This window comes from Geotrypetes seraphini, chromosome 10 (assembly GCF_902459505.1).
Source record: "Geotrypetes seraphini chromosome 10, aGeoSer1.1, whole genome shotgun sequence".
Classification (NCBI taxonomy): Eukaryota; Metazoa; Chordata; class Amphibia; order Gymnophiona; family Dermophiidae; genus Geotrypetes; species Geotrypetes seraphini.
This window is the reverse complement of record NC_047093.1, coordinates 129,058,666-129,072,358: the sequence shown is the minus strand read 5'-3', so window position 1 is coordinate 129,072,358 and position 13,693 is coordinate 129,058,666. Positions and strand designations below refer to the sequence as shown.

At 39.5% G+C, this 13,693-nt stretch overlaps 1 protein-coding gene across 1 annotated transcript in view; it reads left to right on the top strand.

The window, feature by feature from the left end:
- DDR2 (discoidin domain receptor tyrosine kinase 2) overlaps window positions 1-13,693 on the top strand; it is an 88,206-nt gene that overhangs the window by 33,687 nt on the left and 40,826 nt on the right. Inside the window, exons 4-6 of the mRNA XM_033961168.1 lie at window positions 3,216-3,447; window positions 5,467-5,614; window positions 10,095-10,200. Coding sequence (XP_033817059.1) covers window positions 3,216-3,447; window positions 5,467-5,614; window positions 10,095-10,200 — 486 coding nt within the window. The remainder of the gene's footprint in view (window positions 1-3,215; window positions 3,448-5,466; window positions 5,615-10,094; window positions 10,201-13,693) is intronic.

The following is a 13,693-nucleotide window of genomic DNA, read 5'->3' as shown; positions in this document are numbered from 1 at the left end:
TCATGTTTTTTTGTCTCTTTTACATTTATTTTTACAATTATGTATAATTAATGTTTTAATTTTTGTTTTTAAGATTGTAATATTAACTAATTCTATTTATATATATGTATGTTCATCGCTTTGAAAAAAGACAAAGCGATTAATCAAAAATTTTAATAAACTTGAAACTTGAACTTGATGTGTATGCATTCTGCATAAAGCTAGGGTATCTCAAAGTCTCGGAGCTGAACAAGTAAGCTAAAATAAGCCAAACAAAAGAATCCTATACTATCTGTTAGTTAACGGGAATGAGATGTTTAGAGCTATAAGATGGAGCCACAAGCTGAGAGTATGCTCTTAAAGATACAGGCTGCAGTTTGTGCCAGAAAGGGTATGGTAATTGTTATGGTTTGTAGAGAAAACCTTTTGAATACAATTGTTCAAGTGGCTGTATAATGAGCCTGGTATTAATTGGAATTGTTAGTAAGCAGTCTGTGGAGAAGCTGCCTATTTCCATCTATAATAATAGAGCACGCATGCACTGTTGAAAGATCGTGAGTCCTGGTGGCGTGAGGTGTGCTTCTGTGCCAGTCCTCATGGCGCCTGCGCTAGCTGGAGGCGCATGTGCCAGCGACTCCTCCCTCTCGCTGCCGCTCCTCTTCAAAGCGGCCTGCTGATGTTCACCAGCTGCTGTAGCCAACCTTGCAGGCCGCTCTCCACCTTCCCGACAGCAAGCAGTACTGGGGCAGGACGCCGGGCCAGCTGCACGACGATCTGCGCCGAGAAGACCAGTTCCAGTTGGAGGCATGGAGGGAGGGTAAGAATGGGAGGGGGTGGAAACGGAAGGGGGGGCCACAGAGTAGGCAGGCATTGCACAACAGGGGACCAGGGGGAGAGGGAAAGGGGGCTGCTTTGGGGGAAGGGAGCCACAGAGCATGCAGGCATGGTAGAACAGGGGACCAGGGGAAGGGAAAGGGGGCTGCTTTGGGGGGAAGGGGGCCACGGAGCATGCAGGCATGGTAGAACAGGGGACCAGGGGAGAGGGAAAGGGGGGCTGCTTTGGGGGGAAGGGGGCCATGGAGCATGCAGGCATGGTAGAATAGAGGACCAGGGGAGAGGGAAAGGGGGCTGCTTTGGGGGAGGGGTGTGCTGGGAGCAGACAGCAATCATCAGGGGGGGGGAACAGAAGGGGGCCACGGAGCACGCAGGCATGGCACAACAAGAGGAGAGGGAAAGGGGGCTTCTGGAGGGGGTGTTCTGGGGGGCACAAAACAATCATGCTTTGCTCTGGGAAGGGGGGGACACAGAAGGGGGCCACGGAGATACAGGCAGGCATGGTGCAACAGAGAAATACAGGTAGGCAGGGGGCCAGGGAGAGACACAGCAGAACGAATGACAGACAGACAGCGTCCAAGGAGAGAGAAACAAAGGAAAAAACCCAGACAGACAGACATCTCTAGCACCCATTAATGTAACGGGCTTAAAGACTAGTTTTTAAATATAGTGCATCAGTGCCCTGCTTATTCATGGAGTTTAAAGTTGAAACACTAAAGGAGTTTAGTGCTAAGTTCCTGTTTTAAAGGGCTAAGCTAGAAGCTCTCCATGTGACACTACATTTAGACCAAAATTTGATACACCAATGACTAAAGAGTTTCTCTTTGGCAGAATCCAGAATGACTTTTAGCAATTGACAGAGACACAGAAATAGAAAATAAATTCTAGAGGGTAAAACTGTCTTTTTAGCTAGTACTGATCCTCTCGTATACCTAACAACTTTGCACAATCCAGATTCTGGTTGATAGTTTTAGAAAGACGTAGCTATAGTATACAATACCTGTTTTACATTATGCAACTACGTGTATTATTACCATCCAAACCAAACTCCTGAGACCCATAATTTGTACAGTGTTATGCACTTTTGAGGAGCAGGTTTCATCCGTTGTCGCTAAAGGGTTTGGGGCATTAAGACAGCTTAGAGCTATTAGAGATTTTTTAGATGAGAAATCATTGCATATGTTAATTCACGCCTTTGCATTGTCAAAGTTAGATCATGGTAATTTAGTATATGCAGGTATTGGGTTGGGACAGCCGAAACGTTTAGAAACAGTGCAAAACACTGCGATTAGATTATTAGACATGGCTATTGGACAAGGGAAAAAAGGGACAGCTGCTAATGGACCTGGAGGGAGGGAGAAGGAGAGATGCTGCTGGGAGAGGAGGAGGGAAAGGAGTCTGGGAAGCTACTGGACAAGGGAAAATAAAGGGACAGCTGCTACTGGACCTGGAGGGAAGGAGAAGGAGAGATGCTGCTGGGAGGGGAGGAGAGAAAGGGCAGGGAAGAGAGTTACTGCTGGATAGGAGGAGGAGGGAAGGGAGAAGGAAAAAAGAAAGGAAACAGCTGGCAGGGAGATTAGAGGAGGGGAAGGGGAGAGACAGGAATGAGAAAGTAGAGAGATTGATGATGGGAAGGGGTTCATCAGAAAAATAAGCAGAGATGGACAAAGATGCTAGATCTGCATATATTCGTGCATCATGTGACACTTCTGTATCTAAAATCCCATTGGCTACCAATGGCATTTAGGAACAAATTTAAGATCTTGATGTTGGCACATAGAGCATTATTTCAGCTAACCTGGTGTTATTTTATGCCCCAAGACGTCTATTACGATCTTTGAATGACAATAGGGTAGTCGTTCCTCATATCTCGAAGGCACATTTGCGTCAACTAGAGATTGCGCGTTCTTTTAACTAGTTCTGTGGTTACGGAATAATTTGCCCATAGATTTGAGAAAAAAAAAAAAATCATACATAAACTTTAAAAGACACCTAAAAGCGCATTTTTTTTTCAATTGGCTTTCGCAAATTGAAGAATTGAGTTTGAGACTGTAATCTGTATTTATATAGTGATTAATTTTTGATACGGGAAAACAATTTTTTAACCGTATGTATTAATTATGGTTTAGTGAGATTTGATTGTCTGTTTTTATTAGAATTGCTTTTAGAATTATTATTATGGAGATCTTGATTGCTTAGTATTTTAGGGGGAAAAAACCAACCAACAAACAAAATTTTTAACTTTTGCTTTTTTCTATCCTATTTTTAAATGGAGTTCCTTTCTTGATAAATGTGTATTATATATTGTACACCGCTTGGATCCTTTTTTAGGTTGTTATGTGGTATAGAAAGTTTTTAATAAACATATTTTCTCATTTATCTTCCATCCCCGATTTCATCAGGCTGGATTCAGAAGAGGGAGATGGAGCTTGGTGTCCTGAGGTCCCTGTGGAGCCTAATGATCTGAAGGAGTTTCTACAGATTGATTTGCGTGGTCTGCATTTTGTCACATTAGTGGGAACTCAGGGCCGCCACGCAGGTGGTCATGGGAATGAGTTTGCCCAGAAGTTTAAGTTAAAGTACAGTCGCGATGGGACCCGCTGGATCTCCTGGAAAAACAGACATGGAAAGCAGGTGAGTAAACGTCCTTAGCAAAGTTAGGATCCTGAGAATAGAATATTGACTGTCTGTAGGAAAATGAGACCTTCTTCCAGCCGGTTATAAAATACTACATTTATGCAGAAAGGGGAAAAAAAGAGGAGGAGGTGTAGCAATCATCTATAAGAACTCTTTTGAAGTTGCCATAACCAATGATTACCTCTCAGAATCACTGGAAATCATAGCATGCGAAATAAAAGACCCCTCCCTAAAAAAACCCCCAAATGAATCTGCGCTTTCTGCTACTGCCCATCAGGGAAATGGATAGAAGCCAAAGACCACTTCAATATCTTCCTAATCAATCTAATGCTGCAAGACAACACTATTCTATTCGCAGGAGATTTGAACATACACTTAGAAAAAATAGAAGACAAAGACACCTTAAGAGTTTCTCTCATTCCTGGAAGACATAGATCTAGAGATCCTATCCTTTCAAAAACCCACAATAAAGGTCATCAAGTAGACTTTATAATACGCAATAGAAAAAGGGAAACTAATCTAAAGATAACAGCAAAACACTGGACACCTATAAGACCACTTCCTAGCACATTTGGTGATGCGATGCCAGATTTGTCTCAGTTTACTCAGTGTTGTGAATATTCTCTTGGTTAATGTTCATATTTGTGCCTCTCAGGAAAGGTTCTTGTCACATATAATCCCTAGAATTCTCCGTTCTGATTCCAGCTTCAGTGGGGTGTTATTTGAGTATCATTGATGGTAATTCTGGGTGGGTTTATCAGTAAAATTTGGTTAATTTAGTTTCAGTTTCATGTTGTCGGCCCAGTTGGCAACTAGTTGAGTGACTTCCTCTTCTGATTTGTTGATCTCGTTTTCTTTCCTGTAGAAAGAAATGCGTATTGTAATATCATCTGTATAGGAGACATAAAGTCTTTCTTGTTTAAGAAGTGTCCTGGTGTTGACCTCCAGTCATTCTACATGGGCTTGTCATGCCACTGAGGCGTGCGCACTTCTGAGAAGCTGAAAGTTATGCCGTTGATAGTTTCACTATGAGCAGGGTCTCCCAAGGTGGACAGGTTTCAGTGGAGATGTCAGACTAATGATGTATTACCCATCTGGGCAGTGTTGCAGGCCGAGGATTGCGTTTGATGTGACAACATCAAATTTATACTGTGCAGAAGAAAGGCCCAGCAATCTACTTCTGTATTCTGCCATGAAAACTTGATGATGTTCATCAAGTCACTAGGACTTGAACTCAAGTCGATGGCACCTAACAAATGTTGACATCAGTAAAGTATTAGGGAGAGTGGTGAGCCTTAGAGTACTCCACTTGATGCTGACCATTCTTCCGATCTTTCTTCATTAATTTTTACGCTGTATATTCTGTTTGTTAGAAATCCTTCTAGAACAGGAGAGTCAAATCTACATTCACAAAACGCAAACGCAAAGGAGTGGAAAAGTCCAAAGGAGACTGCTGAACTCAATGTATTTCACAAACACCCTTTATTTCTTCAATAAAACATTCAACGACTCGACATGTACAAGTTTCAGCCAAAAGAGCCTGCCTCAGGAGTCTCGCAAATCTTGTATTGGAATGAAAAAGTTCACATAAAATAGTTCATTTAATCTTGCACTGATAGTTGAAAGCGCTGTGTAGAAAAATAAAACGCCATCATTAACAAATGTATCCAGCAATTGGCTGGCCCAGATCTTCTCTCTGGCATCAGAGGGGAAGACTTGAGGGCCTGATTGCACACCGGCTGCCCTTCTCTTCCTTTTCTGCGGTGGCGAGCGGGTAAGATGGCGGCGAGCAGCACTAGCAGCGTGGGAGGGGGAGAGGGGCAACGAGCAGCAGCAGAACGCTAGGGGTGGAGGGCGGAGGTGTATTCGCTCCATAAGACACCCCCCACCTTTTCCATCCCCTTTTTAGGGGTGGAAAAAGTGCATCTTATGAAGCAAAAAATACGGTATTTCATGTTACAGAACAGATGTCTCTTCAATAAGTTCTTAATTTGCTATGTGCTTACTTTTATTCAGGTTATTGATGGAAATGCAAACCCTTATGACATTGTACTGAAGGACCTGGAGCCTCCCATTGTGGCTAGATTCATCCGTTTCATCCCAGTGACTGACCACTCCATGAATGTCTGCCTGAGAGTAGAGCTGTATGGCTGTGTCTGGCTGGGTGAGGACTACATTCCCATAATGCCTCACTCCTTCTCAGCTTCGTTCTTGCCTTCTCCTGTATCTCTTTTACTCCTTTCATATTTCATTTCATTTTATTCAGAACTTGTATTCTGCTTAGAAAAAGGTTCAAGGTGAATTTCAAATCAGGAAATAAATTCATACATATAAAAACACCAAAGAATAAGTGTTAAACAATTGTAAGGACTGTTTCTTTAAACTAAACTAAACCTTAAGTTTGTCTACCGCATCATCTCCATAAAGATAGAGCTCGGCACGGTTTACAAGTAATTCAGTAAATGAGAGAAGGTCATAATAAGAAATTAGAGGTTATGAAGAGGATGATAGCTAGCTTTACATTTTAAATAGATAGCTTTACGTTTTGGAGAAAAGCCAGGTTTTCAGATGCTTTTGGAATAATTGGAATGAGCGGGGCAGGGAGGTTATTCCAAAGCTCAGTGAATTTGAAGAAAAGGGATTTCCCTAATTTACCTGCATATATGATGCCTTTAATGAGAAAGAGAGAAAAAAAGAAGAGAGAGAGAAAAAAAGAGAGAGAGGAAGAGAGAGAGAAAAAGAGAGAGAGGAATAGATAAAAGAGAGGAGAGAGAGAAAAAAAGAGAGAGGAAGAGAGAGAGAGAAAAAAAAAAAGAGAGAATGAGGAAGAGAGAGACAGAAAAAAGAGGAAGAGAGAGAGAAAAAAAGAGAGAGGAAGAGAGAGAGGAATAGATAAAAGAGAGGAGAGAGAGAAAAAAAGAGAGAGGAAGAGAGAGAGAGAGAGAGAAAAAAAAAAGAGAGAATGAGGAAGAGAGAGACAGAAAAAAGAGGAAGAGAGAGAGAAAAAAAGAGAGAGGAATAGATAAAAAAAAGAGAGGAAGAGAGAGAGAAAAAGAGAGAATGAGGAAGAGACAGAAAAAAGAGGAAGAGAGAGAGAGAAAAGAGAGAATGAGGAAGAGAGTGACAGAAAAAAGAGGAAGAGAGAGAGAGAGAGAAAGAAAGAGAGAGGAAGAGAGAAAAGAGAGAATGAGGAAGAGAGAGACAGAAAAAAAGAAGAAGAGAGAGAGAGAAAAAAAAAGAGAGAGAGGAAGAGAAACTAAACTAAACCTTAAGTTTGTATACCGCATCATCTCCATAAAGATAGAACTCGGCACGGTTTACAGGTAATTCAATAAATGAGGGAAGGTCATAATAAGAAATTAGAGGTTATGAAGAGGATTAGCTAGCTTTACATTTTAAATAGATAACTTTACGTTTTGGAGAAAAGCCAGGTTTTCAGATGCTTTCGGAATAATTGGAATGAGCCGAGGTTCCGCAGCGGGACAGGTTGTTCCAAAGCTCAGTGAATTTGAAGAAAAGGGAATTCCCTAATTTACCTGCATACATGATGCCTTTAATGTTTTAAAGACTGTATATTGTACATATAGAGGCAAATTCTATAAATCGCGCCCAATTTTAGGCAGCGGTAGGAAAATTTATTGCCTAGGGAAATAAGATATCAGGACAATCATTAGAAAAATGCTGAAAACATTTTTATTTTGCAGATATTTGTCCTTACTCTGATTTTAAATTGATCTGGAAAATGATAAATATCTCTCTATTTTGTAGATACCTTCCTGAGCTATTTGATCAAATTTAAGACAGATAACAAGTTTATATTTTGTTACTACCTGGGTTTGATCATTTTTGATGTAAATTATTTCATTGTAAGCCACATTGAACTATAATAGGCGACTGTGGGATATAAATGTCATTTTTTTTTTCCAATTCTTTATTCATTTTTCATCTTCCATCAAGTACACAATATTACATCAATTGAATCATACACATCACTTGAAATTCTTTCTATTGTCATCTTAAATACATAAATTATCTCCCTCCCCCACCCACCCTTTCCACAAATATTATAATCAAAAATATACATGTGTTATATTCATAAATATTGATAAAACCTATAATATAACTATATATCACCCCCCTCCCATTATTATAATTATACTTTCAGTGTAAAATGGTGTCTAATGGCCCCCAAATCTTTTTTTAAATATTATAATTCCCTTTTTGCATGGCAGTTGTTCTTTCCATTTTGTATATATGGCACAACGAATTCCACCAGAAGGTGTAATTAAGTCTAGTGTAATTTTTCCAATTTCTAGTGATATGTTGAATGGCAACTCCTGTCATTATTAATAAAAGTTTATTATTGCTTGATGAAATTTGACTTTTTATTCTCATTGACGTCCCAAATAGAATTTTATCATATGATAGAGCTACATGGTTTTCTAATAAACAATTGACTTGAGACCAAATTGATTTCCAAATGGCCATGATACAGGGACAAAAATATATTAAATGATCTAGAGTCCCTGCTTCCAGATTACAATGCCAGCATCTATTAGACTTAGAGCTGTCCAACTTTTGTAATCGAACTGGGGTCCCAAATGTTCTATGTAACAAAAAGAACCAAGTTTGTCTCATAGATGCAGACACTGTACATCTCATTCTCCAAGACCAAATTCGTGGCCATTGAGATATAAATGTCATTAAATGTAAATCTAAAATCTTATCCTGGAGAACGCTTAAAATTGACAAATAAAGGGAAAAGCTATCCTTATTACCATGCATAGATGCATTTTGAAATTGGACGCATCCTGACTTTTCAACCATGTTTCTTATACACCGCTTGACACTAGATCTATGGAATAAATGACCACACAGAAAGGAAAAATTTATACTCTCACAGTAGAAATTAAAATGTGTTGGCATACAAATATTCTGACACACATTTGGATTATTTAAAGGAGGTTTTTTTGTGACCTACAAATGATATTGGAAACGGGTTCAGCCTAGATCTTTTAGTGTCTGGCCTTGATGGTTTCTGAGGTGTTTTTCTCTTCTTTTTGTGAGGTAATTTATTCAGTTTAAAATTTTAACTATATGCCGCAGATCCAGTGTTAAGTTGTAGTACTTGGGCGCCTATAAGAAAATCTTTTTTTTTTTTTTTTAAATCTTTATTCATTTTCAAATCTTTTAACAAGTGTACAATATTATATCAGATAATTCATATAAATCACTTGAAATTCTTATCCAATATTATCTGAAGTACAGAAATACCCCCTTCCCTCCCAACAACAATAATGAATTCATTCAAATCACATCTTGTATACCCCCCACCCTTCATTAATAATACTCTTTATGTATAAAGGTGTCTAATCATTTGAATATGCAATCAATGGCCCCCAAATCTTTTTAAAATTAGTATAATTTCCTTTCTGTAAAGCAATGATTCTTTCCATTTTATATATATAACATACGGAGTTCCTTTTCTTCCTATATTTTAAGTTCTTGAAAACCGTGCCGAGCTCCACATCCGTGGAGATGATGCGGTATAGAAACTTAAGGTTTAGTTTAGTATAGTTTAGTGGTGCAAAATACAGCAGTACGGTTAATTTTCGGTAAGTATACCGTATATGGTACATTTAGGGGATGATTCTATAAATGGCACTGGCCACGTGTCAGTCACACTCGGGCGCCATGTACAGAATCGTGGCTAGCGACGCCTATGTAAAAAATATAGGTGCCTGAAAGTAGGCAAGGGTTTTAAAGGCCTACATTTCACCTAACCCCCTCTTCTACGAAACTAGCAGTTTCTAGCGCAGGGAGCCGCGCTGAATGGCCCACACTGCTCCCGATGCTCATAGGCCATTCAGCATGGCTCTCTGCGCTACAAACCACTAGCGCATTTTCATAGAAGAGAAGGCAGGTTTTTGGAGAATCATGCTTCACCCATAGAAATGGCCACTTAAGTATTAGGTGCCGCTAAGCACCATGCGATGGGCGCCGATCGCCCGACTAAAATTTTTTTTAGCAATTATTGAGCCTATTAAGGGTATTTTGCCAGTTAAATTAGGCACCCTTTATAGAATCAGCCCCTTAGTTTTGGGCTGATATCGGGTAGGCCTTGGATTTATAACTTTTACCTCTGCTCTTCAGATAATTTCATAACCCACCCTACCTCTGCCCTGATTTTCAGCTGGGTACGGTCTGAATAAGGGCCAAAAATCTAGGGATAGGAAAGTTTAGAGGTTCTCAGACTTGTCCTGAGGGAACCCCCCTTGCCAGGTAGGTTTTCAGAATGTCCACCATATACATGAGGGAAATGTGCACGCAGTGGAAGCAGTGTATGCAAATTGATATCCTGAAAACCTGACTGGCAGGAGTTCACCCAGGACAAGTTTGGGAATCATTGCATTGGCTGCTGGTAAACATGAACACTGATCCATATGTTCTCATGTTTCCCCTGAACCTTTTTTCTCGCCATCTTCACATAAGGACCCTTTACTCTTGAAATTCCTATTAAAATGCCAAATTTAGCTATGAAGGAACGAGATCTTCATATTGGCCTATCACGTTTAATTTGTACTTTCTGCCCCACCGGCCTGATATTCTCTGGATATTAAAGAGTCTCTGGTGTTGCATTACAGATGGTTTGGTGTCATACAATGCTCCTTCTGGTCAGCAGTACATACTGCCTGGAGGATCTGTCATCTCTCTGAATGATTCCATCTATGATGGGGCTATTGGTTACAGGTATGTTGCTAAGAAGAAAAATGTTCCACAGAAGAAAAGCTGTTGCATGTGTTGGAGCTGGTCTTTTCCTGTGGTGCATGTGTGGTCATTGGTTGGAGCTTAGAAGAGAATTAATAAGAAATGTCCACCATTATCCATAGTTATTCCACCAAAGATACAGATTACGTGTGCAAAAGAAGGGGATCCATTTCATCCTCCATCATGTGAATGATTTAATCATTTGGGTTTCAGTTTTTATATTTGTCCTATTCAGTTAGTACCTTCTATACCTCCAGTCTGCCATTTTCACTCCAATCTCATGTAGCATGAACAGTGTCTCTGCGGTTCCCTCTCTCATAGAAGGATTCAGCTAAGGGAGCTAGGTCTGTGTGGAAAATATATACAGTAAAACCTTGGTTTGCGAGCATAATTCATTCCAGAAGCATGCTTTTAATCCAAAGCACTCGTATATCAAAGCGAATTTCCCCATAGGAAATAATGGAAACTCAGACGATTCGTTCCACAATCCCAAAACTTTAGCACAAAATACTATAAGTACTCGTATTGCAAGTCTTTGCTTGATTAGAACAGTCATAGTAACATAGTAAATGACGGCAGATAAAGATCTGAATGGTCCATCCAGTCTGCTCATAAGTTATACTCATTCAAAAATACATGGTTAGATTAACATGTTTCGTCTTTGATATTTCTGGGCCGTAGACTGTAAGTCACTACGCTCTTGCAGCGTCAGAGAGAGAAGAACCATCGGCTCAGTTGTGATGTGTGTATACTGTATGTACTTGTATTGCAAGACATTGCTTGTATATCAAGTTAAAATTTAATCAAATATTTTGATTTTCTTGCAAAACACTTGCAAATCAAGTTACTTGCAATCCAAAGTTTTACTGTATATTCCTCTAGTGTTTCCAGCTGATCAAGGTTTACACAGAGAGGCTGTCCCAGTCCAGGATCTGCTCATTCGCATGCATACAGAGCTAGACTTTGTTTCTATAGACTGGTTCTGCTTATTGGGACAAGTTGGTGGCTCTCATTTGCTCAGGCTTTCAGAAGCAAAAGGTCAGTGTTTAAGCACATTACGTTATGCTGTTACATTACGGTCTCCTTCAGTATTTTTTTTTATGTTACTTATTCTTTTATATCTTCTTAAGAACATAAGAATAGTCTTACTGGGTCCATCAAGCCCAGTAACCCATTCTCACAGTGGCCAATCCAGGTCACTAGTACCTGGCCAAAACCCAAAGAATAGCAACATTCCATGCTACCAATCCAGGGAAAGCAGTGGCTTCCCCCAAGTCTTTCTCAATAACAGACTATGGACTTTTCCTCCAGGAAATTGTCCAAATCTTTCTTAAAGCCAGCTACGCTATCCGCTCTTACCACAACCTCTGGCAACTTGTTCCAGAGCTTAACTATTCTCTGAGTGAAAAATATTTCCTCCTATTGGTTTTAAAAGTATTTCCCTGCAACTTTGAGTGTCCCCTAGTCTTTGTAATTTTTGACGGAGTAAAAAAAAATCGATCCACTTGTACCCCTTCTACACCACTCAAGATTTTGTAGATTTCAATCATATCTCCCCTCAGCCATCTATTTTCCAAGCTGAAGAGCCTTAATGTTGTTAGTCTTTCCTCATACAAAAGGAGTTCCATCCCCTTTATCATCTTGGTTGCTCTTCTTTGAACCTTTTCTAGTTCCGCTACATCTTTCTTGAGATAAAGTGACCAGAATTGAACGCAATACTTCTAGCCCCCTCCCCAGATAATGTAATTATCTTAGTAAGTTTAGGAACTAATACCGGAAGGGGCACTCTCCAAGATGTGCCCTTATGCTGCTTGTAGCTTGGTATTGGCTGCCATGGTAACAGTAGCTGCCCAACCCTTTCTCTCTCTACTTGAGTAGGCCGCCTCAGCATTGCTCCCAAGTCTGTCTAGTCCTGATAGGTTTCAGGTTTGTTTTCCTTGCTTTTCTGCCAATGATTTTAGTAGAGTCCTATCAAATACAGCAAATTTCCAAAAATTCTCCAACGTTTATTTATTTTTGTTAGACTTATGTATAGAAATCACCACAACACCCATGGCAAAGTAAACTATCACGATACAGAACATCAAACCATAAACCTCAAAATAAATCTAGGAAACAAGCACAATTTGCTACAAGTATCTATATCGATAATAAAACATTGCTAAACACATTTGGGTTTGGTTTTTTTTATATCATGCTTATTGAGGTCAACCAAAGCAACAAAGGGCATACAGGAAATACAAATGCAACCAGGAAACACATTTGTAATCACAATCATACCTCAAACATGATTAAAACCAACAAATCTAAAAGGAATAATACATGAAAAAAATAAATATATAGTCAAATGCCTGAATAACCAACCATCTTCAAAGGGAAATAATCTACAACCAATCTAATCTCCCTTGGAAGATTATTCTAGAATTTTGGTGAACTGGTTGACTTGTGGCAGCTTCTGAATATATCACCTTTTTTTTAAAAATTCTTTATTCATTTTTCCATCTTACAACAAGTGCACAATATTACATCATATTAACTGTTACATATCACTTGATATTCATACAATTATGATTTTACATACATGAATTTATTCCCCCCCAACCACACTTCCCACAAGTAATTTAATTCAAAATATCATTTATATATTATAATTCAACCTATTAATCAAACCTTTAAAATAACTATTTACCCTCCCCCTACATGTAAATGTACTTTCATTAGGAAAATGATGTCTATTCATTGCAATAATTTGTTAATGGCCCCCAAATCATTTAAAATTATTATAATTCCCTTTTTGTATGGCAATTGGAATAAATCACCTTAAACGACTGATATCTTCAGTAAATTGGTCTTTTAGGACATGAAGACATGAATTGGGTGTAAGGGACCCTCGGCCACAAGAGGGCACCCGCTCAAACTCAGGGGCGGAAAATTTCATGGCGACACCAGAAAGTATTTCTTCACAGAGAGAGTGGTTGATCATTGGAACAAGCTTCCAGTGCAGGTGATCGAGGCAGACAGCGTGCCAGACTTTAAGAATAAATGGGATACCCATGTGGGATCCCTACGAGGGTCAAGATAAGGAAATTGGGTCATTGGGGCATAGACAGGGGGTGGGTAAGCAGAGTGGGCAGACTTGATGGGCTGTAGCCCTTTTCTGCCGTCATCTTCTATGTTTCAATGGGAGCAATCACTCTTTTAGATACCTTGAGCCAAATTCAGGAAATACTGTGAAGATCAAATAACCCGTCTTAAATTTAATATGGCTCATAAAAGGCAGCCAGTGAATATTATTTAAATAGGGAGATAAATACTTCTTCAGATGGCAACTGGGGGCCGTCTGAGCAGCTGCATTCTCAATCATCTGAGGCCTGTTTACTAAAGTGCTATACTATGTGATTACTGTAGGTTTACGGCCAAAATTAACCCATGGTACTACAAAGCTTCTGTATTAACTGTTGGAGCATTTCCAGCA